The sequence below is a fragment of the Podarcis liolepis genome (genome assembly GCF_965112155.1).
Source record: "Podarcis liolepis genome assembly, chromosome: 9".
NCBI lineage: Eukaryota > Metazoa > Chordata > Lepidosauria > Squamata > Lacertidae > Podarcis > Podarcis liolepis.
Window position 1 is genome coordinate 55,094,917 of NC_139564.1, and position 22,232 is coordinate 55,117,148.

General features: G+C 46.3%; 1 protein-coding gene across 10 annotated transcripts in view; it reads right to left on the bottom strand.

Annotated features, from left to right (window-relative positions):
* Positions 1–2,508: 2,508 nt before the first annotated feature.
* Positions 2,509–22,232, bottom strand: part of DLC1 (DLC1 Rho GTPase activating protein) — a 264,082-nt gene continuing 244,358 nt past the window's right edge. For 7 of the 10 annotated variants that reach the window (XM_083459739.1, XM_083459733.1, XM_083459736.1 and 4 more), the window contains 8 exons: positions 19,686–19,845; positions 19,042–19,240; positions 16,082–16,307; positions 15,493–15,607; positions 15,100–15,318; positions 13,578–13,795; positions 7,407–7,580; positions 2,509–6,677 (listed from right to left, as the gene is read on the bottom strand). In XM_083459739.1, the coding sequence (XP_083315865.1) occupies positions 6,557–6,677; positions 7,407–7,580; positions 13,578–13,795; positions 15,100–15,318; positions 15,493–15,607; positions 16,082–16,307; positions 19,042–19,240; positions 19,686–19,845 (1,432 nt within the window). In that variant the 3' untranslated portion in view covers positions 2,509–6,556. The remainder of the gene's footprint in view (positions 6,678–7,406; positions 7,581–13,577; positions 13,796–15,099; positions 15,319–15,492; positions 15,608–16,081; positions 16,308–19,041; positions 19,241–19,685; positions 19,846–22,232) is intronic. The other 3 variants (XM_083459741.1, XM_083459737.1, XM_083459738.1) reach the window with 1 other exon arrangement.

The window sequence follows — 22,232 nt, forward strand, 5'->3', positions numbered from 1 at the left end:
GCTTCTCAATATTCTCTGGTTGGCCTCTGTTATTTTCTCCTACCGACAGAGAACCTACAAAAAGGACTCTATATGGGCTCTTGGGTACCCCATAAGGGAAAAGGAGCAGTTTTTTCTTATAACAGGGACATATCCTCCCAACAGAGGAGCTCAGGAAGGCGACATGGGAAAGTGGTGACAGGTGTCCTAGATGGGTAGCCTTTTAGAGTTAATTGTGATTACTTGGAAAGAGGATTCTGTTGTGCTATGAAATGACTTCGCCATTCACATAATTGCACTCATCAATCTTTTTTCAAAGGGTAAACTTGATGCTTCCAAATGGGCAGCAATGATATTGTAATAATGAGCCTTTATAACCAATTTGAGAGAGTTTTGTGTTCCTAAGCTGGGTAAGTGGAGCACGGAGTCTTCTGCAAAAGGGGAAGCACCTGGTGCAATGGCAGGGCATCAGAAGTCCCAAAAAGGAACTGTGTTCATCACCATGATGTCATAGGCCCCACCCAATAGGTCAAGAATGGGGAACTGGTCCCATTGGGACCCAGAACAATGGTGCGCGAGCCCTTATATAGACATTTTGAAATTGCCCGCCCTGGAGCCCAAGACCACTCCCCAACACATCATACATACATCAGAGAAGGGGCAGTCTACAACAGAATCCTGTCTGACACATACCTGTTGATGGGTTTACCTGGCTAGCCTGGCTATTCTTTGATACTTAATTCCTGAGTGCAGGTCACAGGCTCGCCCTATTCATATCTTAAATGTGCCCTTAAGGCAGGATTTGCGAGCAAAGAGGCAATGGGGAGGTTTTTTATCATTTCCTTCCTCCTTGCAGAGAAACATTTGAGGTCCATTTGGGAGAGACAAAATGGTTTCAGGACTTTTTCCTGTACTGTTTCAGACATGCGGTTTCTATATTGATGTATGTGTTTGCTTGGTACATTTATTTTATATCTTAGACCTTGTAATTCCATAACATCCCATTGAAATGATGGGGAGGTGGGGTGCTGGTGTGTGTGTGTGTGGGGGGAGGATGCTCTGACATTTCTTTGGATTCACAGCTGGAAAAACAGCTGCAAAAGGAGATGCCTTCTTCGCTGCACAGCAGCAGCTACTTAATTATCGATGTGGCATTCAGCATGTTACCGCAGGAGGAGACAAAAATGGAACCTCTCCTTCTGGAGGCACAAAAGTGGCGTTTTAATTGACTACTTTCTTTGACAGCATCGCAAAGTGACACATGAAGCCCAACATTCCAGTTCCCGACTTCCTTCCTTTGCAAACATTAAACTTTCTCCAATTTATCGTTTGGGCTTTTGTCCCTTTTGTTTTGAAGGAACCTACATGTTTCCTGGACAGGACAACAGCGTTTCCTCTCTGCTGTGAAAACCTCTTTAACAGCTCTGCCAGTAACGGACGGACTTAAATTAGGAGATAGCCTGTCCTGAGTTTAACTGGAGTAAGCCCCTCATGTAATGTTGTGTTGACCCAGTTTGATAAACTGAAACTCGCAATCTGATCCATCTGATTTTAATACTTAAAAGGGCTGATTCACACAAGAGGGCTTGTCAGCTGAAGGCCTCAATAGATCATTAAACCAAAATAGGAGGGGATTCTGCTAGATGGGCATGAAGAGACGAAAACCAGCTGTATCTGCAACAGGCTTTTTCTTTTGCATAGCTGGATAAACAGCCTGCTCACTATGAGCAGCTAGACATTGCCTGCACAGTAGGTTTGGGATGTTGCCTGTCATTGGTTTAGGGAGCAGCTTTTCACAGCATGTGAGAAAAATAGGCAACATTAAATGAATAAGAGTGCATGGAGAGCCCTGTTGGATCAAAGTCCGCTTTATTCCAGTATTCTATTCTCTGGGACGCAGGTGGGGCTGTGGGTTAAACCACAGAGCCTAGGACTTGCCGATCAGAAGGTCGGCGGTTCGAATCCCTGCGACGGGGTGAGCTCCCGTTGCTCAGTCCCTGCTCCTGCCAACCTAGCAGTTCGCAAGCACGTCCAAGTGCAAGTAGATAAATAGGTAACGCTCCGGTGGGAAGGTAAACAGCGTTTCTGTGTGCTGCTCTGGTTCGCCAGAAGTGGCTTAGTCATGCTGGCCACATGACCCAGAAGCTTTATGCCGGCTCCCTCGGCCAATAAAGCGAGATGAGCGCCGCAACCCCAGAGTCGTTCACGACTGGACCTAATGGTCAGGGGTCCCTTTACCTTTACCTATTCTCACAGCGGCCAAGCAAATAGAAGCCGTAAGCAGGGCTTGAGTGCAAACAGCCCTCGGGTCCCTTGGCAGGGCTTTTTTTCAGCCAGAACTCATCGGAACTCAGTTCTGGCACCTCTTTTTCTAGAAAAATAGCACTGCCCCTTGAGATCCCCAACAACTGGTATACAGAGGCATGTACTGCCTCTCACAGTGCAGGAAGAACATAGGCCATAGCAGCATAGTAGTCACTGTAGCCTTATCCACCATGCGGTGGGGAAAAGAGGTGTTTCACAAACATGAACATTTAATAGTGCATTTATTGATTATATTCTGTACAGACATATAATAGCAAGTTATAAACCTTTTCTTCTTTTACTTAGACCTTAATCGTATAGAACGTATTTACAGGGGAGGGGGGAGGGTAGCCAACTTGAGGTACAAATACCCTGCCCCTCAAAAGAATATCTGAGGTATAAATACAACTATATTTTAAATAATTATTTTCATGCTTTATCTATGTTGGACAATAAACTGTGAGCAAGTGTACATGTTTACAACAGACTGGTATGTACAACATACTTTTTTTTTTTTACACACACATTTGAACATTTAAAAAGTATACAAAGAATAGACAAGCCTTCCCTATTGGTGAGATATGCTACTGGTGCAATCCTTAGCACACATACATGGCAGTAATCTCTCAACTGGATTTACTACCTAAGAAACTTTTTGGGTTCCCCCACCCAGGTTAAGGGTTAAAGGTATGATCTAGAACAGTCGTCTTCAACTGGTGGGTTGGGATTCTTTACTTTGTAGTGGCCTGGTCTATAGTGGGTTGCAATAGTAGCACTAACACCATCCAAATATATGCTAAAAAAAGAGAGAGCAATGGGTCTCCACATGCATGTTTGGGTTAAAAGCTAGTCCTGGGTCTGAAAAGTTGAAGACTACTGATCTAGAACAGCTTTATCCCTCAGGTCACATCTGAAACAGTTGGTTCCAATCCATATTTGATCCTTGGCAGTATTCCTTGCAAGGGCAAAGGGTTTAACCTCTGGATTTGGTACAGAGACGCAAACCACATCAAGAGAGTTACTAAAATCCCTGCTACGTTCTTCATGATTTCTGCACAGATATCACAAGGACTGTTGTCCCTGGAAACTTCTCCCTGAAATTCTGCAAGCAGATCAACACACAAAGAAGTTCCCCAGCCTGCCGGGTGTCCCTCACTGCAAATCTTCTCTCTCTCTCATTGTTCCTCACCTGATCTTTGCATGCATGTCCTACTGCAACATGCAAAGAACAGAAAAATGAACGGAGAGAAGCAAACGAGAGACACAGTGACATAAAACACTATAAAATAAAAATGGGCCAATCATGTGGACATAGGCGATTGCTAGGAACCAGACACAATCCACCAACACACCATAATTCTTCATCACACAACCCCTTAAAAAAAAGTAAAAAAATAATAATATAACACTGTCAATGGTAACAATGGGCTGCTTCCAGCTGAATCACTGCCCTGGGATGGGGAAAGAAGGCAACCACAAGGTCACAAGGGCTTTTCTAGGTTGAGAGGGTGAGCAAAATGGAACCAACTGTCCAGCAGGTCACTCCATCTTTCGTTAAGACTCACCTGCGTGTGCGTGAGCAGCCTGTTCTAGCTTTTGCAGGGAGGGCTAAAAGGCAGGGGCAGAGTCCGAGTGTAGAGATATTATGGACGACTGCATAAAAAGTCCTTGCTTTGAAAAAAACCCACTTTCCAATCTACACCCCCCCCCAATCTCGCCTTACATTGGTTCAGCACATCTCTGTGCTAATACTGCATTTCTACATCAAAGAACAACCCTTACATGGAATCAGAGAATTGTAGAGTTGGAAGGGACCCTGAGGATCATCTCGTCCAACCCACTACAATGCAGGAATAGGCAGCTGTTCCATATGGGGATCGAACCTTCGACCTACATGGGACTCTAGAAGGGTCCAAGCCCTGCTTTGGGGGATACTGTATTTCATATTCCACATTCACAGAAACACAAGATTATTGAATGGAAGAGTTGGAATGGATCCAAAGGGTCATTTAACCCAACCCCTTAGAATGCATTGAACTGTATCTGAACATAAGAAGCTGCCTGGATCAGGCCAATGGCCTATCTAGTCCAGAATCCTGTTCTCACAGCGGCCAACCAGATGCCTAAGAGAAGCCCGCAAACATGACCTCAGCACCAGACAATTGCATCTACAGCTTCTAAGGAAGGCAAAATAACAGCACAATTCTATACACATCTTTCCTAGATATCGTTACTCTTTTATTATGGCTATCTTGCTTCCCCCAAAGAGGATGTTTAGAGTTTATAGGTCTAGGTTTCTTGTAAAGGTGGCTGACCTGAAGCATGGTAGGCCTCATCACTCTGACCCTCCTGTTTATCCCAACCTGCAGTCCTTTACATTACACCACATAATCCGATAGCCACAGTACCCTTTCTTATCCAAACCTCTGAACGTTTTAGAGGTCCCCTCCCTTCAAACTAAGTGGATAAAATGAGGTTATATGGTTATAGTGGAGTGGAATATATGAAGACTTTCGAACTCCTAACACGGTATTCTATTACAATGAATCGCTTTAGAACTTGAGAATGCTCCAGTTATGATGTATTCCAGTGCTGACTTTTCAAGCCACTGAAAGCAGTTTCAGCTCATGCCACAAGCTTTCCGTTCATTCCTATGAGATTCATTCAAAAAAGAGGATTGTTAAAAGACCACAGCCAATACTTTCAACAGGTACTTGTGCAGGAAGGTGGCTGTGGAGAAAACTTTGCGCTTGAAAGTAAAAAAATACCCAATACCTTTCAACGTATATCTTTTTCAAGGACCTTAACTCAAGACATTCTCCACCAGAGAAGTAGAAATATGGGTGATGTCAGCTTCACACGCATTTCGTTTTTTGAAATATGTGCCCAAGAGGCTTCTAAGTGAGTGCACCTGCAAATGGAAAGCAGTGTTCTTCAAGCTTGGGTCCCCAGATGTTGTCACAATTACAACTCCTCTCCTCTCTTGATTGGTGGCTTAGCTGGCAGGGAATGATAGGAGTTACAGTTCAACACTGGGACCCCAAGCTTGAAGAACCCCAATATAAAACATGAGCATGGCAAATACAGGTCTTCTGCAGGTGCACTTTTGAGGAAGCTGTCAACAACCACAACTCCAGGTTTCACACACACTCTTTGTAGACTCAGATTTACCTGGGTGTAGCGCAGGTTCAAAGGCTCTGAGAACTTTAAAACAGGAAACTCATCTTTAGGAGGATTGGGTTGGTATCCAACAAAATTGTTCCATTCATGAAGGATTTCTGCTAGTGCAATGGACCCCCTTTTTCTCCCCTCCCCATACACACTCCAAATCTGTTCTGGGGTTTCCCCCAACTCTCTGGAGCAGATTTGGGGGGTTGTGCAGGGAGAAAAGAGGAAGGCAAAGTTCTGTCGTGCAAACAGAAGTCCTTGCATGATGGAATACAACCCAAGGTCCATGCAAAAGACACAGGTTGAAGTGCATCAGGCATTCCTTTTATTTGCTTCAGCTATCTTCATTTGCAAGTGTTGAGCTTCAACTTTCCTTGCCGTGTTTGGGGCAGCTCCTCCATTTTCCTTTTCTGATACACACAAGTAATAACAGTACACATGAGCAAAGACTAGCTTGCGATGGTCTGTTGGACAGACAAAAAACTCCTAGGCCTACCTCCCCCTCACAGATTAAAATCTTCCCAAATGCTCTTGAGTGTCCCAGACACTTCCAATTCCCCTACTCTTGTTTTCTACAACTCCACTCAACAATTACACAGTCATTCACACCTCTGCCTCTGTGCAAACCTTCCTTCACTTGCTTTAGCGAGACCCCATGGATGAGTGCCAACAAATCCAGTGGATGCAACAGTCCCTCAACAAATGGCACACAGATACATACAATAAACCTAACATTATATAGGAAAGAATCATTTCCACTACAGTCCAGAAATATATATTTAAAGTCTGAAGGGTTTTGCTTCTCAGAAGCAATTCACACTGTCTAAGCAACATAGTATAGTATTATTAGAAAAAAAGAAAGAAAAAGGTTGCACCATCCAATATATTCCAGTCAAGGCCTACAGTATAGGCCTAATACCGATAGGAAGCAGCTTTGAAAATGTACTGTTTGCCACAGACGTTGGAAGTGAGAATCCCGGGCCCATTCCAGACACACTTTCTTCATGGCAAGACTTATTAGGCCACCCTGTGGCCCGTTCTGTAACAATCAACAGTTCCTGGAAGTATCTATTCACGTTGCGGCCACGTTGGTCTGCTTCAGTCGTCACCTGGACTTTGCTTCTTTCGTCTCCAAGTTCTGATTACTGAAAGAGTCTCTGATCTTAATGACTTCGGCTGCACACAAGTGTCCAAAAGCCTTTGTGTACCAGTCAGGTTTGTGGCCCCTGTTTCCAAGAAAGAAAATGCATGCTTGAAGCTGGTCATAGCATACGTAACTTGGAAGAAACAAGAGATGCAACAGGAATCCCTGGAACAAGTATTCAGTTGCTGGGGAGCAGGGAAAGGGAACTGTGGAAGCTGCCACTGGTCCATCTAACTGCCTAATGTCTACAGTGATTGGCAGGCGCTCTCCAGGATTTCAGACTGGGGGGCGTTCCCTGCCTTCCCTGGAAATGCCCACCTGGAACCTTCTGCATGCAGCGAAGGTGTCTTACCATTAAGCTGGCAATGGACCTGAGACAACCACATTCTTGTTCTGTTAACGATTTGAGATTCCACATCGCATGCTGCAGTGCAATTATGAGCAAGGTATGCATTCACATAAATATGCACACCAACTGTAAACAAAATAAATGGAAGTGCAAACAAAAGCACCCCAAATCCACAAGCGGGGGGTGGAATTTGTGATGGAGGGACCAGACTTCCAAGAGGAATTGCTTTTGAACATGTTGCACATCTCTGCGGTGGGATTGCAAGGAGTTCTTGTGTGAATCGTTTGTGAAGTTGGCCATTTAAAATAATCAATAAAACCAATCACCGTCTCTTCTGCACTATACAAATGGGGAAGGGGAAAGACAACACAGCTGATTCTGGGCCATACGGCAGTTAATTCTTCTAACAGGGTTTGGAGGTTAAAACAACGGAAGAGGAAAAAGTGAAGGAAAAAGGCTTACCTTAAATCAGTTCTGCACATATAGGTGAGTTTGGATTTTCCTGGTCCAGAAGGTTCAATGAGATACCTGGACAAGAGCACATTCACTCTAACGCCAAGGACTGCAGCACGGTCATGGTCCACCGAGGAGCTTAAAAGTGCACAAGCGCCTTTAGATAAATTTGTCCTCCAAGTCCTGTTAGGAACAAGAACAGCTTTATAACAAAAGACTGCGTAGATGCCAGCTAGCCAGGTTTTTATTGTTTGCCGCCAATAGCCTTTACAACGTAACTTACAGAACAAGTAAATCCAAGAGGACATTAAAAACAAATAAACATTCAGAAATGCAAGTTGTCAAAGCTTAAAAATCTGAATGTCTCCAAATAATTTAAATTAAAAATCTTATTGGCAGTAAAAAAAAAAGTAGGCTGTAACATTCTTGCTACTAGTACATATAAATCTACCCTGTAGAAAACAAGTTTGTATGTATCAGCCAGCAACCATTAATTTTAACATAGCGGACTGACATATTTCTTTTTAAATGAAGAGCTTGCTTAAATGTAGGTGTCAGGGAACTGCCATCGGAGGGACAGGTGGTGGAGGGGCTCAGGGAGGAAGGAAGAGACTCAACAGCTGAAGCAGGAACCAGCAGGGGGAGGAGTGGATCTCTGAGGGAATGCGAGCAGGAGGGAGGGCTCAGAGACGCTTCCAGCGAGAACAGTGGGGAGGTATCTGAAGCTCCCATAGGGAGACCCACGCCTCGCCGGAAACTGTCACGCCGTGAGTCCAGAAGGCGGGTTTCCGTTAAGGAGCTCTTATGTTGGAGACGATTCCGAAAACAACCACTGTCGGAATCTACAAGTGACTAGGGCAGACATGTTTGTGGAGCTCTGTCACACACAGAGGTTTGTGAAGTGGCACAAACTCTGAGGGAGCACGATTTTACGCACAAGCAGCTAATCATCCCATCACAGCATTCCGACAGTCCTTGTAAGCTGTTTGTGCAGGAGCAAGCATCATGAGCGACCCAGCCGGAACCGAAGGAGCAGGGGTTGGAGCTGGTCCAAGCTTGGAAGAAAGGTACCGAGCGTTGGAAATCCAACTTGCGCTGCAGACGGCGAGGCTTGAGGAGAGAAGGGCTCAGGATGCAGACAAGAAGGGGAGAGCCACCCAGTTCCCCAGAAAGGTACCAGGATTGGTGCAGAAGTTTGGGGGGGACCCCAAGGACTACCATGCCTTTAGGACAGAGATGCAATATGCCCTTAATGTGCAGTTTGATGAATTTCCTGATGAGGAATCGCGAGTTGCTTTCGTGATTGGGCATCTTGAGAGGGGGGCAAGGGACTGGGTTCGACCCCTGATGGCAACGCACAATGACGTCCTAAAGGACACCATGAAGTTCTTTCGTGCAATGGATATCATGTTTTCCAGCGATATTGAGGAGGGAGTGGTGCGCAGACAGCTAATGGCTTGCAAGCAGGGAAGCAGATCTGTCCGTGAGTACTGGACTGAGTTTACCATGCTGGTTCACCGATTGGGGTGGGATTTATCGGCGGCACCCATTCAGATGCTATTTGAAGAAGGTCTTTCTTCGGCTGTGAAAGACGAATTGTCCCGGAGCCCCAGGGCGGAGTCTATGGATCAGCTGACCAAATCTGCGCTGACCATAGGAGCGCGGCAGGAGGCAAGAGCCTTGGAGAGGCGGGAAGGGAGAGGGGAACGTTGGAAGGAGTTCCGCATTCCAGACATTCCTGAGCCAGCTTTCCCGCCGGCAGAGCCGATGGAAATCGGAACAGCGCGCGCGCGCGCATTTTCAAAAACCAGCGAGGGGGCTAAGAAGGAGGGAAAAGGCGCCCGGAAATGCTATCTCTGCCAACAGCCAGGTCACTTTGCCAGAGTCTGCCCCCAGAGGAAGGAATGGCAAGGAATGGTGGGAGCTGTTGAGGGAGGAGTGGAAGAGATATCGGAGCAAGTAAAAGCCAACGCCTGGCTGCCACCGTCAGGGCACAGCAGCCAGGCCAAAGAGCAGTGAAAGTGTCCACACCAGAACCCCCCAAACCTGCCCTAGTGATAGAGGTGTCACTAGAGTTGCAAAACGGATACCCTCTGAAGATTAAGGCGCTGTTGGACTCAGGCAGCTCCTGCAATTTCATGAGCAAGGAGTTTGCAGCTGAACACCAGATACAGACGATCCCTTTAAGCAACCCCCTGCAGGTGACCACGATCGATGGCAGGGAGCTGTTGGGAGGGGAAGTCAGCTTGCAGACCGTCCCAATGACAATGAAGGTGGCAAGGCACACGGAACTGATAGCGTTTAATGTGGCTACCTTGGGAGGGGCTCCCATTATTTTGGGGATGAGCTGGCTGGCGTTACATGATCCACTGGTGGGCTAGCATCAGAGAGTGGTTTCCTTTGGTTCCGCACATTGCTTAGAACACTGCAGGGAGGGAAAGGGTTCAGCAGGAGCCCAAGCCACCCTAGCAGGGACGGAAGTAACGGAGAAAGTGAAGGTACCACAACAATACGCAGATCTCAGCGACGTGTTCAGCGAAAGGGAAGCTAACCAACTACCCCCGCATAGACCCTTTGATTGTCAAATCAATTTACTCCCTGGGGCACAGCTCCCTGTAGGCAAGTTGTATGCCATGTCAGACAGAGAAATGCAGGAGTTACGAGAATTCATCGACAAGAACCTGAAGAGGGGTTTCATCAGAGAGTCAAGGGCAGTGGGGGGGGAGTCCAGTGTTTTTTGTGGATAAAAAAAACACGAACAAGCCGAGGCTTGTGTGTGATTTCAGGGCCTTAAACGCAGTGTCAGAACCATTGGCCTTTCCCATGCCTAGAATAGATGACATTTTGAACAGGGTGCGGAAGGGAAAGATTTTTACCAAGCTGGACCTAAGGGGGGCGTACAATCTGATACGTATAAGGAAAGGGGATGAATGGAAAACCACCATGTTCACCCCTTTGGGGGCATTTGAATATCTCGTTATGCCATTTGGATTACAAGCAGGCTCAGCGTGCTTTCAATCGCTGATGAACCACGTACTAGGGCCTTTGCTTTACAAGAATTGTGTGGCCTTCCTGGATGACGTGTTGGTGTATTCTGAGAATGAGGAGCAGCATGTGAGAGACGTCAGAGAAGTGTTGCGAAGGCTGCTAGACAACCGGCTGTGGGTGAAACTGGAGAAGTGTCAGTTTCATACCAAGGAGGTGGAGTTCCTGGGGTACCGCCTGTCAGACAAGGGATTGGCTATGGATCCCGGCAAGGTCCAGGCAGTGCTGGAATGGAAAACTCCCAAAACAAAGAAGGATGTGCAGAGGTTCCTAGGGTTTGGGAACTTTTACCGTAAGTTCATCCGAAACTTTGCCCACTTGACGGCGCCCATAACGGACTGTCTCAGCAGTAAGAAGAAATTTGTTTGGACTGAGGAGGCGGAGCGAGCTTTTGAGGAGCTAAAAAGGGCCTTCGCCTCTGAAGAACAACTTCTGCATGTGGATTTACAAAAAAAGATGAGAGTCGAAACAGACGCATCAGACAGAGCCATTGGGGCGGTGCTTCTCCTGCAGCCAGGGGGGGAGGAGTCAGAGTGGAGACCGTGTGCTTTTTTTCCGCGAAAACTGAACAAATCCGAGAGGAACTACACGGTGTACGATCGAGAACTTCTTGCTATCCATGAGGCTTTTCGGAGATGGAGGCACCTGCTAATTGGCGCACAACATAAGGTGCAAGTGTGCACTGACCACAAGAACCTAGAGTATTGGAGAACGGCACGAGTGCTCAACCAACGGCAGTTGAGATGGGCACAGGAGTTCTCCAGATTTAACTTTGAGATTTGTTATGTGCCAGGCCCAGAGAACGTTAGGGCGGACGCTCTCTCACGTAAACCTGAATATTTGGAGGGGGAGGGAGCACCCAAAGAGAGACATGTCATTCCAGAGGACCGCTGGGTGTGTGGGGCGGCATTGGTGGGGCAAAGAGAACTGGTAGAGGGAACGGAGAACGATGAATACGCACAGGACAAACTCAGGGGACTCAGGAGGGAGGGAGATAAACCCGGAGGTTTTGAGGAGAGAAACGGGGCGTTGTACTACAAGGGAGCGTTATATATACCTGAAGGAGAGTTGAGGGGGAAGGTACTCAAGCAGCTGCACGATAGCCCCACAGCGGGGCATTTTGGGCAACACAGAACCATGTGGCTGGTGACCAGGGAATTTTGGTGGCCTAAGGTCAGGGAAGACGTGCGGGAGTATGTGAGGAGTTGTGAACAATGCCAGCGAGCCAAAGGGGAAAGGCGGGCGCCGGCAGGGTTATTAGAACCGCTACCCACACCAGAAAGACCATGGGAAGCAGTAGCTATAGATTTCATGACTGATCTGCCAAGGTCCAGAGGGAAAACAGCCATCATGGTTGTGGTAGACCTGTTAACCAAAATGGCACACTTTATAGCCTGCTCGCATGCGGTCACGGCAGAAGAAACCGCTAAATTGTTTGTAGAAAATGTGTTTAGGTTGCATGGCGCCCCCTTGAGGGTGGTTTCAGACCGGGGGAAACAATTTACTTCCAGGTTCTGGAGGAAGCTCATGAGCTTACTGCATGTAGAGGTAAATTTCTCGACGGCCCGGCATCCTGAAACCAATGGGCAGGCGGAAAGAGCCAATGGCATCCTCCAACAATATTTGAGGTGTTACGTCAATGACAGAGAGAATGATTGGGTGGAGAAGTTGGCATTGGCGGAATTTGCCTACAACAATGCGGAGAACGTGTCCACGGGGATGAGCCCCTTTTTGGCAAATTACGGGTGCCATCCCAGGGCTTTCCCAGGGGGGGAAGGGGAGAGATGGAGCGTTCCAGCTGCCGAACAGTTTGTAGAAGAAATGGAAGCTATCCATCGCCAGCTCCAACTTAACTTAGACAGGGCCAAGGAGGAATATAAGAGGCAGGCAGACAAACACAGGAGAGAAGGTGAAACCATTAGGGTGGGGGACCAAGTGTGGCTGTCAACCCAAGGGTTACCCTTCAAAGGGGGTTGTAAGAAGTTAAGACCCAAAAGACTGGGACCATTTGAAATCACACAACAGGTCAATCCAGTGGCTTTCAGACTCCGGTTACCGAACCACATGAAGCTGCACCCAGTTTTCCACAGGTCATTGCTGTCACTGTATAAAGGGGACAGAGAAGGGAGGGTCACTCGGGGACCAGCAATGGAGGAAAGGGAACAAAGCTACAATGTAGCGGAGATCCTCGATTCCAGGTGGAAGGGAGATCAAGTAGAGTATTTGGTAATGTGGGAAGGGGAACCGGAGTCGGAAAACACCTGGGTTAGGGCAGAGGATGTCAATGACGAAGTTTTAATAGAAACTTTTCATCAGAGGTTCCCACGTAAACCTCAGCCTGTAGCGAGGTTCCGGAGGGAATACTTTGCCACCACCGACGAAGAAGAGGAGTTGGAGGGGTTCACAGATTCCGAGGAGGAGGAGGATTCAGCGAGCCAGGACGGCGATCGATGGAGGGAATTGTTCGAGACGTCTGAAGATGAAGAAGATTCTTTTCGGGGTTTTACCTCTTCACCTCCCAGAGGAGAGGAAATGGGAGGGGGTGAGGGGGGCCCTGGAGGGGAGGTGGATGTCAGGGAACTGCCATCGGAGGGACAGGTGGTGGAGGGGCTCAGGGAGGAAGGAAGAGACTCAACAGCTGAAGCAGGAACCAGCAGGGGGAGGAGTGGATCTCTGAGGGAATGCGAGCAGGAGGGAGGGCTCAGAGACGCTTCCAGCGAGAACAGTGGGGAGGTATCTGAAGCTCCCATAGGGAGACCCACGCCTCGCCGGAAACTGTCATGCCGTGAGTCCAGAAGGCGGGTTTCCGTTAAGGAGCTCTTATGTTGGAGACGATTCCGAAAACAACCACTGTCGGAATCTACAAGTGACTAGGGCAGACATGTTTGTGGAGCTCTGTCACACACAGAGGTTTGTGAAGTGGCACAAACTCTGAGGGAGCACGATTTTACGCACAAGCAGCTAATCATCCCATCACAGTAGGCTTCATACATTTCAGGTAGTGGAGGCATTTAAAAAATAAACAAATCAGTAGATGAATCAATATATCTACATTTTAAGCTAGCTGTATTGATAAAAGGGTTTTGCAGGCTCTGTCCTTCATAAATCTGCCAGGGATGAAATCTGCAAGATTACCTTAGGACGACATAGTCTCTGGCTGGGTGGGGTGCCAGGCTGTTCTGTACATATTGGTATATGTCAGTCTGGCTGTCCAAAGTCTCAATCACTTTAGCATCCAGAAGATCTTCATCCCAAAGATGCTGTTCTTTAAGTAAACGGTTCAAGATTTCTTCAGGAACTGCAGGGATTTCAACCGTGGATTTCCATAACCGGAGAGGTGGACCCTCGGAAACCTGGAAAACATTGTCACCATAGGTAGCTATATATGCTTACACAGTTAACTATGCTCAACAAGGTAGCCCTTTAAGCCTGATTAATTTTGAAAGTGTAAATTCAAAACTGAGCCAAGTTGAAAACAAAGAAAGGGATCAAGCCTCTTTTTAATATATAGTAGTTACTGCGCAAGGGATGCGGGTGGCGCTGTGGGTTAAACCACAGAGCCCAGGGCTTGCGGATCAGAAGGTCGGTGGTTCGAATCCCCGCGACGGAATGAGCTCCCGTTGTTCGGTCCCTGCTCCTGCCCACCTAGCAGTTCAAAAGCACGTCAAAGTGAAAGTAGATAAATAGGTACTGCTCTAGCGGGAAGGTAAACGGCATTTCCGTGCGCTGCTTTGGTTCGCCAGAAGCGGCTTAGTCATGCTGGCTCCCTCGGCCAATAAAGCGAGATGAGTGCCACAACCCCCAAGTCGGTCACGAATGGACCTCATGGTCAGGGATCCCTTTACCTTAGTTACTGTGCAAATGTCTAAGTTATGTCTGGTGCATTGTATCTGTGGGAATTTGTCCTCAAAGCACTTATTCTGAAGTGATCCACTGACTTCAGTCTCTTGAGGCTGAAATTCCAATTAGCTGGAAATAAGCCCCACTGTGTACAAAAAGACTTACTTCTGAATAGACATGCTTAGGACTACACTGTTAAAGAATTGCAGGGGTGAACAGATCCTAAGTGCAACCCATGGACCACATAAGAAATGGTGTGGTCAGAAGCCCTTTGATGATTGTAGCAGCTATCTTCCTTTGGCTGTAGTTCCCTTGTCTTTACTGATCCTGCCAGCAGGAGTGCTGCTAGAGGGCAAGCGAGTAGAACATGGTGGCAGTTCTGGAGGAGAGCTGGAATATCTCTGCTGCAGTCAACTGGAGGCTTCTGACTCCATGTATAAACCAGACCTAAATTTTCTGCTTGGCAAAGGCCTTCAATTCTATACTGCCCCTCAGTCCGCATATCATTTTCGCCCATAAAATGCTACATTGGTTTGACCTTCTCTGAAATGTTAATAACTTTGGATGATTTCATCATTGGCTCAAGCTTAACGTTTTGCTGGCAATCAGCTCTGCAAAATGATTTCAGATCAGATCAGTTTGTTCCATCTTTCTCACTTTTGGGAGAAGCCCTAGTGAGTGGGAATATTATTTGAAGTTTGCCAAGTTTAAGGCAGTCATTATTTCCCCCCTTTCCAAATGTACTCTCTCTGTGATTTCACTTTCTATGTGAAATGCATCGAGATTTAACAACAGTCCTGGAGTTGTGCTAATATACCTTCTTGTAGGCAAGCTCTGCTTGCTCCGAGGTGGAACAGTTGACCCAGCCTTTAAATTTATCCTTAATCTCCTTAAGCAAATCATCCATACAGTCCTGGATGTAAAAACGGTAGTCTGCAGGCTCAGAGTTATTAGTTTTGCCTAGTTCCTCCAAGCTCAGAGGCCGAAGATCTTGCTCCGTATAGGAATTCCGACATCTACTCATTTCTTCAGGGATCTGAGGGTATGGGAACAAGAAGGATAAAATGGTTGGAAGGTTCAAAACTACAGACACGATGACTCACTATAAGACTGGTTGCCAGTCTTATCAGGTCAATAACTAGACAATGCAATTTAGCATATTGCATGTTATTAAAAGACCCAAGGAAGAAGTGTATAGTGGAATATTCACCTGAAACAGCTTCTTACACTCTGCAATCATGTGGCCCAGACCTTGCGTTGCAGCCAAATTCTCATTTAAATCTTTCTGATCGGGTTTCCCCAGACTCTGTTTCCTCTGCATCACCCTGTTAACGCAATCACCATTAATTAGTTGTGATGAAAGAAAATTTGTCAGGACTATATTGGGAGCGCCAAGGTGTGCTTTCCTGTGTGAACGAAGTAACATGAAATGAAAAAGCTAGGGACAACACCTGAACGCTGATAATAAATCTTGCGCTCTAGGTCTAAACGTGATCTTCATTTTCAACCATGTAATGGAATGGCCAGATGCATTTAGCACACGTGTTCATCATCATGTTGAACGCAGAATTTTAAAAAATGACTTGCGTGATCATCACAGGCATAATCACTAGCACCTTTCCCTTAAAAGTCCCCTCAACCTGTTTCCACTGTTCAGTGGGAAGAATTTGCACTAGCCCAAAGGTAGACTGATTTTTTAAAAAGGGGGAAAGAGTTCAAAGCGTCTTAAGGAAAGGCTTATTTAAGTGCCCAACAAACCACCAGTGAGGACGCCAGGAAGAAACAGAGGACTGAGCTACCTGGAGACTTGCCTTGGGGAAGAATTTTCCCTCTTGAGGGTGTTCAAGTGGAAAAGCGAAGGCGCTAAGCACACAGCCAGGTTTGTCGGCGTCATCTGGTTTTCCTTCACAGCGGCCGTGACGTCACTCAAAAAGTATAGGAGGATCTGTAGGACTTCTCTGTTCTCATCTGGTAGAAGCATAATGGCTGCCTTGATCGCCTGGAGATGCTGGTCCTTTGGCACATCTGCACAAGATTAGCAACCCTCTCGTCAAGTCATTGATTTTCCACACATATAGCACGAATGCGTCCCAAAGCAAACTCTTAGCTTCAAATATTTCTGACTCGAGTCTGAAGCGATTTCCTTCAGAGCGCTGCATACCATTCATGGCACAAGAGTGGATTTCCCTCCCCCCCCCCACACTTTTTTTTTTTTTAGTCAACAGCTTAACTGCCCTCAGGTATTTCCTGCCTAGCAAGAGACTCAACAGTAAAACAAAGCTGTGCATATTCCAGAGTTAAATTTAGAATTTCATTTTGAGAGCCACACACTTCTGCAGACTCGCTAAAAGGGCTGTTAAATGAGATTGGGGGGGGGAGGCCCTCCTTCGATTTATTAACATGGGTGGCGACGAAAATGCAAACACTAAGCTCAGCCAACCTGGACTCCAGCAAAAATCCATACACACCAGTGAAACACGCTCCTCAACTGGGGAGGCAATTAAAATAAATAGCCCTTAAAAACGGTTCCCAACTTTGGCACCACAAAATATCCAGACGGTACTTCAATAAGCAGAGAGGATTGCTTCATCGAACAATGATGTAGTCAGTGAAGACTGGGTGGGGAGTCATCCCTAATGTACCGACACATACCATCGCACAGATCCATGGCTACAGAGCACAACAAATACTTTCAATAGCAAATGTCCTTTTTTTAAAAAAATGGAAAATACGGCCAGTGGCGGCGGAGACGACGACTGACAAAATAGTAAGAGATCTTGATTTGTTTTGATGCACCAAGGGTTGAAAAATATCCAAAAGCCACTCATGGGACTCATGGAAGTGGTCTCAAATTGTGGAGTGTGCTCCGCTTGGGGGAGTTGCGTACATGGAAGAAAGGAACACAAAAATTCAGGGAAGGATGAGATCTGGAGGCAAGTAGCTCTTGCCTCTCACCATCAGCCAAGACGCAAAGGGGTGGGCCAAATGTTCACTAGTATTTATTTGATTTATTAGATTTAGATACCTTCACCAAAAGATCTCAGGGCAGTTCACAAGATAAAAACATGAGATACAGTGGTACCTCGGGTTAAGTACTTAATTTGTTCCGGAGGTCCGTACTTAACCTGAAACTGTTCTTAACCTGAAGCACCACTTTAGCTAATGGGGCCTCCTGCTGCCACCGCGCTGCCGGAGCACGATATCTGTTCTCATCCTGAAGCAAAGTTCTTAACCTGAAGCACTATTTCTGGGTTAGAGGAGTCTGTAACCTGAAGTGTATGTAACCTGAAGCATATGTAACCCGAGGTACCACCGGAATAGCAAAAATAGATAGCTAAAACAGAAACAAGAAGAGTTTGGATTTGATATCCCGCTTTACCACTACCCGAAGGAGTCTCAAAGCGGCCAACATTCTCCTTTCCCTTCCTCCCCCACAACAAACACCCTTTGAGGTGAGTGGGACTGAGAGACTTCAAAGAAGTGTGAGTAGCCCAAGGTCACCCAGCAGCTGCATGAGGAGGAGCGGAGACGCGAACCCGGTTCCCCAGATTACGAGTCTACCGCTCTTAACCACTACACCACACTGGCTCTCAACAACAAAACAATAACCCCACCCTCCCACACATTTAAAAGGCTGTAGAATATTAATCAGCCAAGGGCCTGATTGAAGAGGGACATTTTCGCCTGGCACCTAAAGATGTATAAGGAATGCCAGATGAACCTCCCCAGGGAGAGCATTCCACAAATGAGGGGCCACTGCAGAAAAGGCCCACTCTCGTGTTGACACCCTCAGGACCTTATGTGGAGAAGGCACATGAAGAAGAGCCTCAGATGATGGCGGTGGAGTCCGGTAGTAGAGAATTCTCATTGTATTTATGAAGGCAGGTGCTCCCACCACCTGACCCATATCAGCCCAAGCTGATGTCATGAGGTTACGTTTTCCTGTTCTTGTGTGTTTTAAGACGGGTCGGAGATGTCATATTTTATTCCTCTTCCCAACACCAATGTGGGATTAGTGCAAACAATCCACAAACAATGGATACATAGCATGGAGGTCACACACTGCCTAGATGGTTGGTACCAGACTGGGGTGCAGCAGAAAGCAGAGGAGGCTCAGAACGGATGGGCAAGCTGGGAAAGCAGGAGGAACACTAGACCTGCCTTATCCAAACCAGGACATTGTTGTTGGGACTACAATGTCCACCATCCTTACTATTGGCCAAGCTGGCTGGGATGATGGACAAGAGCCAAGGCTGGGCAAGACTGCTCTGGGCACATGATACAAGATACATCTGATCATAGCACTATGCAAACAAATGAGGAATAGCCACTTCTGCCTGCCCCTCACATCAATGGGGCATGTGAATTTTTCATAATGTGCACATTGATACCACATACCGTATTTTTCTGTGTAGAAGACAAGCAATTTTGACCCAAAAATGAAGTTCACAATGTAGGCTCGTCTTATACACGGGTAGTGCTGGGGGGGGGGGGGGGAAACGCACGAATGGTTTTTTGCTGCGAGCCTGAGATTGTAAGTGGTGATTGGCTGCTTGATTGGGGGTTTTTTTGGGGGGGGGATGCCGAAAATCGCTCACTCACCAGAACGCAGCACTCAACTCGCGTCGCTTACAATTGCTGCTTACAATCTCGGGCTCGCACTTCGTTTCAGTCCCAAACGGGACATGCTCTGCATTGCAAGGAGAGGTGGCTACTTGAGAATGGCTACAAACGAAACTACGAACAACCCAGGACTTACATTGGTAGATCTGTAGGAAAGTCTCCGAAAGTTTGTTGGTTATGAGTGGCTCTGGCAGATCGCGGAAATATTGCTTCAGCATGTCGGCCACATCATAGGCAGACTGCCCTTCATAATTTATTTTGCCTGTTGAGCTCTCATTCATCTGTCGCAACGCCTGGATTCTTGACTTGACTCCAGATTTTCGAAAAAGCCCAACCTATGCGACAAAAAGAACAGGGACGTTTCTTTGAGGGTATATTGTGCTTGCAGTTAATAATGCGTGAGGATTCTGAAACCAGAATTCTAGTTGCCATGTCAAACAATCAGGGAAGAAGGTATCACACAAGCTTTTCCTGGACATCAAAACCTTTCCAAAGTTAAGCAGTTGATCCACATGTGGAAGAACATGCAAATATGCCGCTGCCCCCTGCCCCCCCCCCAGAGTCTGAAGTAGTACAACACAGCTATTTTTGTCGGATACACTGATACAGGATGGAGGAGAATGGCAGAAATTGTTTTTGAGTCTGAAGCTCATAGTCCAATTCCAAACCTATTTGTTTGACTCACTTAAACAAGAAGACAAAAGGACTGAACAGCTGTGAAAATAAAGTTCCGGGATCATGAGGCAGCCTGAAACCGAGGAGTAGAGCAAGGAATCTAACCTGATCCAGGCAGTGGTTGCGAAGGTATCGCATGGCTTGCTGGATGCTCTGAGGAAGAGGCTGTCCCGTACGCTGGACATTAACGGTGAGGGGAACGCCAAACACATTTCGGTCTTTATAATCTGGAACTTTGATCCTTTTCATAAACTTTGGCACAGCCCTGCAGAAGAGAAGGAATACGGTCAAGATTAACAACCTTCCAAGTGTGCTGTCTCTTTCCAAAACATCTCACATTTCTATTTCTATCTGCGGGCTGTCGAATAAGTAGCACACCAGAAAACATCGACTTGACTCACTGAGAATATCAATATAGAAATCTTGATTGTGGCACTGAGTTGACATTCCATTATGTTAAATGGGGGGAGAGACACAAGGTAAGGAGAAGAACCATTAACAGATTTTAAGGGGTTTTATGGGCGAACAAAGAATATAGACAGACAGGCGAACAAAGAATATAGTTGATTTAGACACCTGCTTTTTATTAAATTAAAACTTAAATAAACATGCATTTTATTCCTCTTATTTTTGCATTTTTATATACTGCATTTCCTCTAGCATGGAGCTCAAGGCTGTGTATGTAGGATCAGTGGCGTAGCGTGGGTTGTCAGCACCCGGGGCAAGGCAAGTAATTTGCGCCCCTAACCCGTGGATTTGCGCCCCCTAACCCGTGGATTTGCGCCCCCTAACCCTAACCCCCAGATGTTGCACCCGGTGCGGCTGGCCCCCCCTGCACCCCCCACGCTACGCCACTGTGTAGGATTCTTGGATGCCTTCCACCTATGTACTGATCAGAACTACCACCCTATCCCAAATGCTGAAGGAAGTGAGATATAACAAAACAAAAGTTATATTTCACTTAGAATAACAACTTGAATGGCTTTCCATTCTCTTTTACTGTAATGTATTGGAAGAGTCACCACAAACAAACAAACAAATGCGCCCTTATCTTGCATCCCCACCAATTTAATGCTTTTAGGAGATTGATCTCCCAATCCTAGGTCGCTCCTATATTTTTACCCCCCCCCAGTTGACTCATGAGTCAAGTTGGGAAAGAAGTTGTAGCCAACATTCCAATGTCAACAGAGACAAGGTCTTTGCATCCCAGTTAATATAATCTCCTCCCTTATTTGGGAAGTCAACTTCCATCAGATTGGCAGAATAAAAGGTATTACAAAACGTTTGCAAGATCAGCATTAGCAACAAGACTTCTGTGCAGGTGGGAGCTCTTATCTTTTTCATCTCTTGCCATTTGATTTATGCCAACTAGGTGACGACTCCTTGGGGATATGGCCATGTCAAATTATTTAAGTTGGCTGCATCAAAAATGTTTAACCGTGCAGCTACAGAATAAATCTGATAGTATCAACGAAATAGACGAATCCTTCCATTAGCAGATGGATCTTTTCAGTTAATTAGTTAACCTTGTGTACCAGAATCTGCCGTGCCTAAAAGGTACCAGGCAGAATGAGGGTGGCCATGTCAACCCCTGTAAGAGTCAAATGCAAATCTAGCAGTCAATGACCCTTTATAATCTGACTTCTTTAGGGCTCTAGGGAAAGATAGACATGTGAACAATGAGCTTTTTGTATGTTAACCACTTGCTTTAGAAAGCCCTCAAACCCCGTCCCACCACCCACCAGCCTGTGTCGCAGCAGGAAACTGATGTAATAAGCTGGCGTTTGCCAGCAACAAGTTTCAGTTCAACAAATGACCTTTCAGGCGTGTTTCTCCCCCCCCCCCACCCCGGCACCTTCCTTCTCTATCACTTCACCCACCCACTTTGGTAAAAGGCCTTTCCATTTGGTTTTGACGAGTAGGAAAAATCTACCCGCAGGAATTCCAGAGCCCTGCTATTTCACTTAATAAAACCGTTCTGAGTTTTAAATTGAGATCAGCTAGGAAGCAAGTTGGAGCGCAAAGCAAATACTAGCATAGCAGGCAAAACCCATAAAATTCTAAATTCACACTATAGCTACGTAAACAGCATTTTAGGTTTATGAATGACTAATCCTCCCCCTGCAAATACCCCACCTCATTTGTATTTCCACGGGGTTTTAACATACGGCGCTATTGACCCGAGCGCTCGCATAGTTTGCATTTTGTCACAACACACAGCAGCGGAATGCAAAAAAGAAACACACATTACGACATCTGCAGAGAATCCAAAGCATGCAGGGATAAACTGGTCAATACTTATTTCTGTCTTTCAGAACAAACAACTTCTGTATTTAGCACAGCTCCCATAATAACAGTCTTTGAACAGGAGGAGCTTTGATGCTGGAGTTTAAATACTCTTTGTGACTCCCAGGGAAAGGAAGGAGGAGAAAGACCAGATGGTAGAAATGTAGAATTGGGAACAAAAAAACACACCAAATACCACCCCACAGAACTTATATTGTCCTTTTGACTGCTTCAGAATCCTACAGAACCAGCAACAGAGATTAGGCAATGCAGGGTTTTCCAAAAGCATTTATCTGGCAAGGGGTAACTGGACATGAATATGGTCCAACTCAAAGTTTAAAGATAAACTTAAGAGGGTGTTCTCAA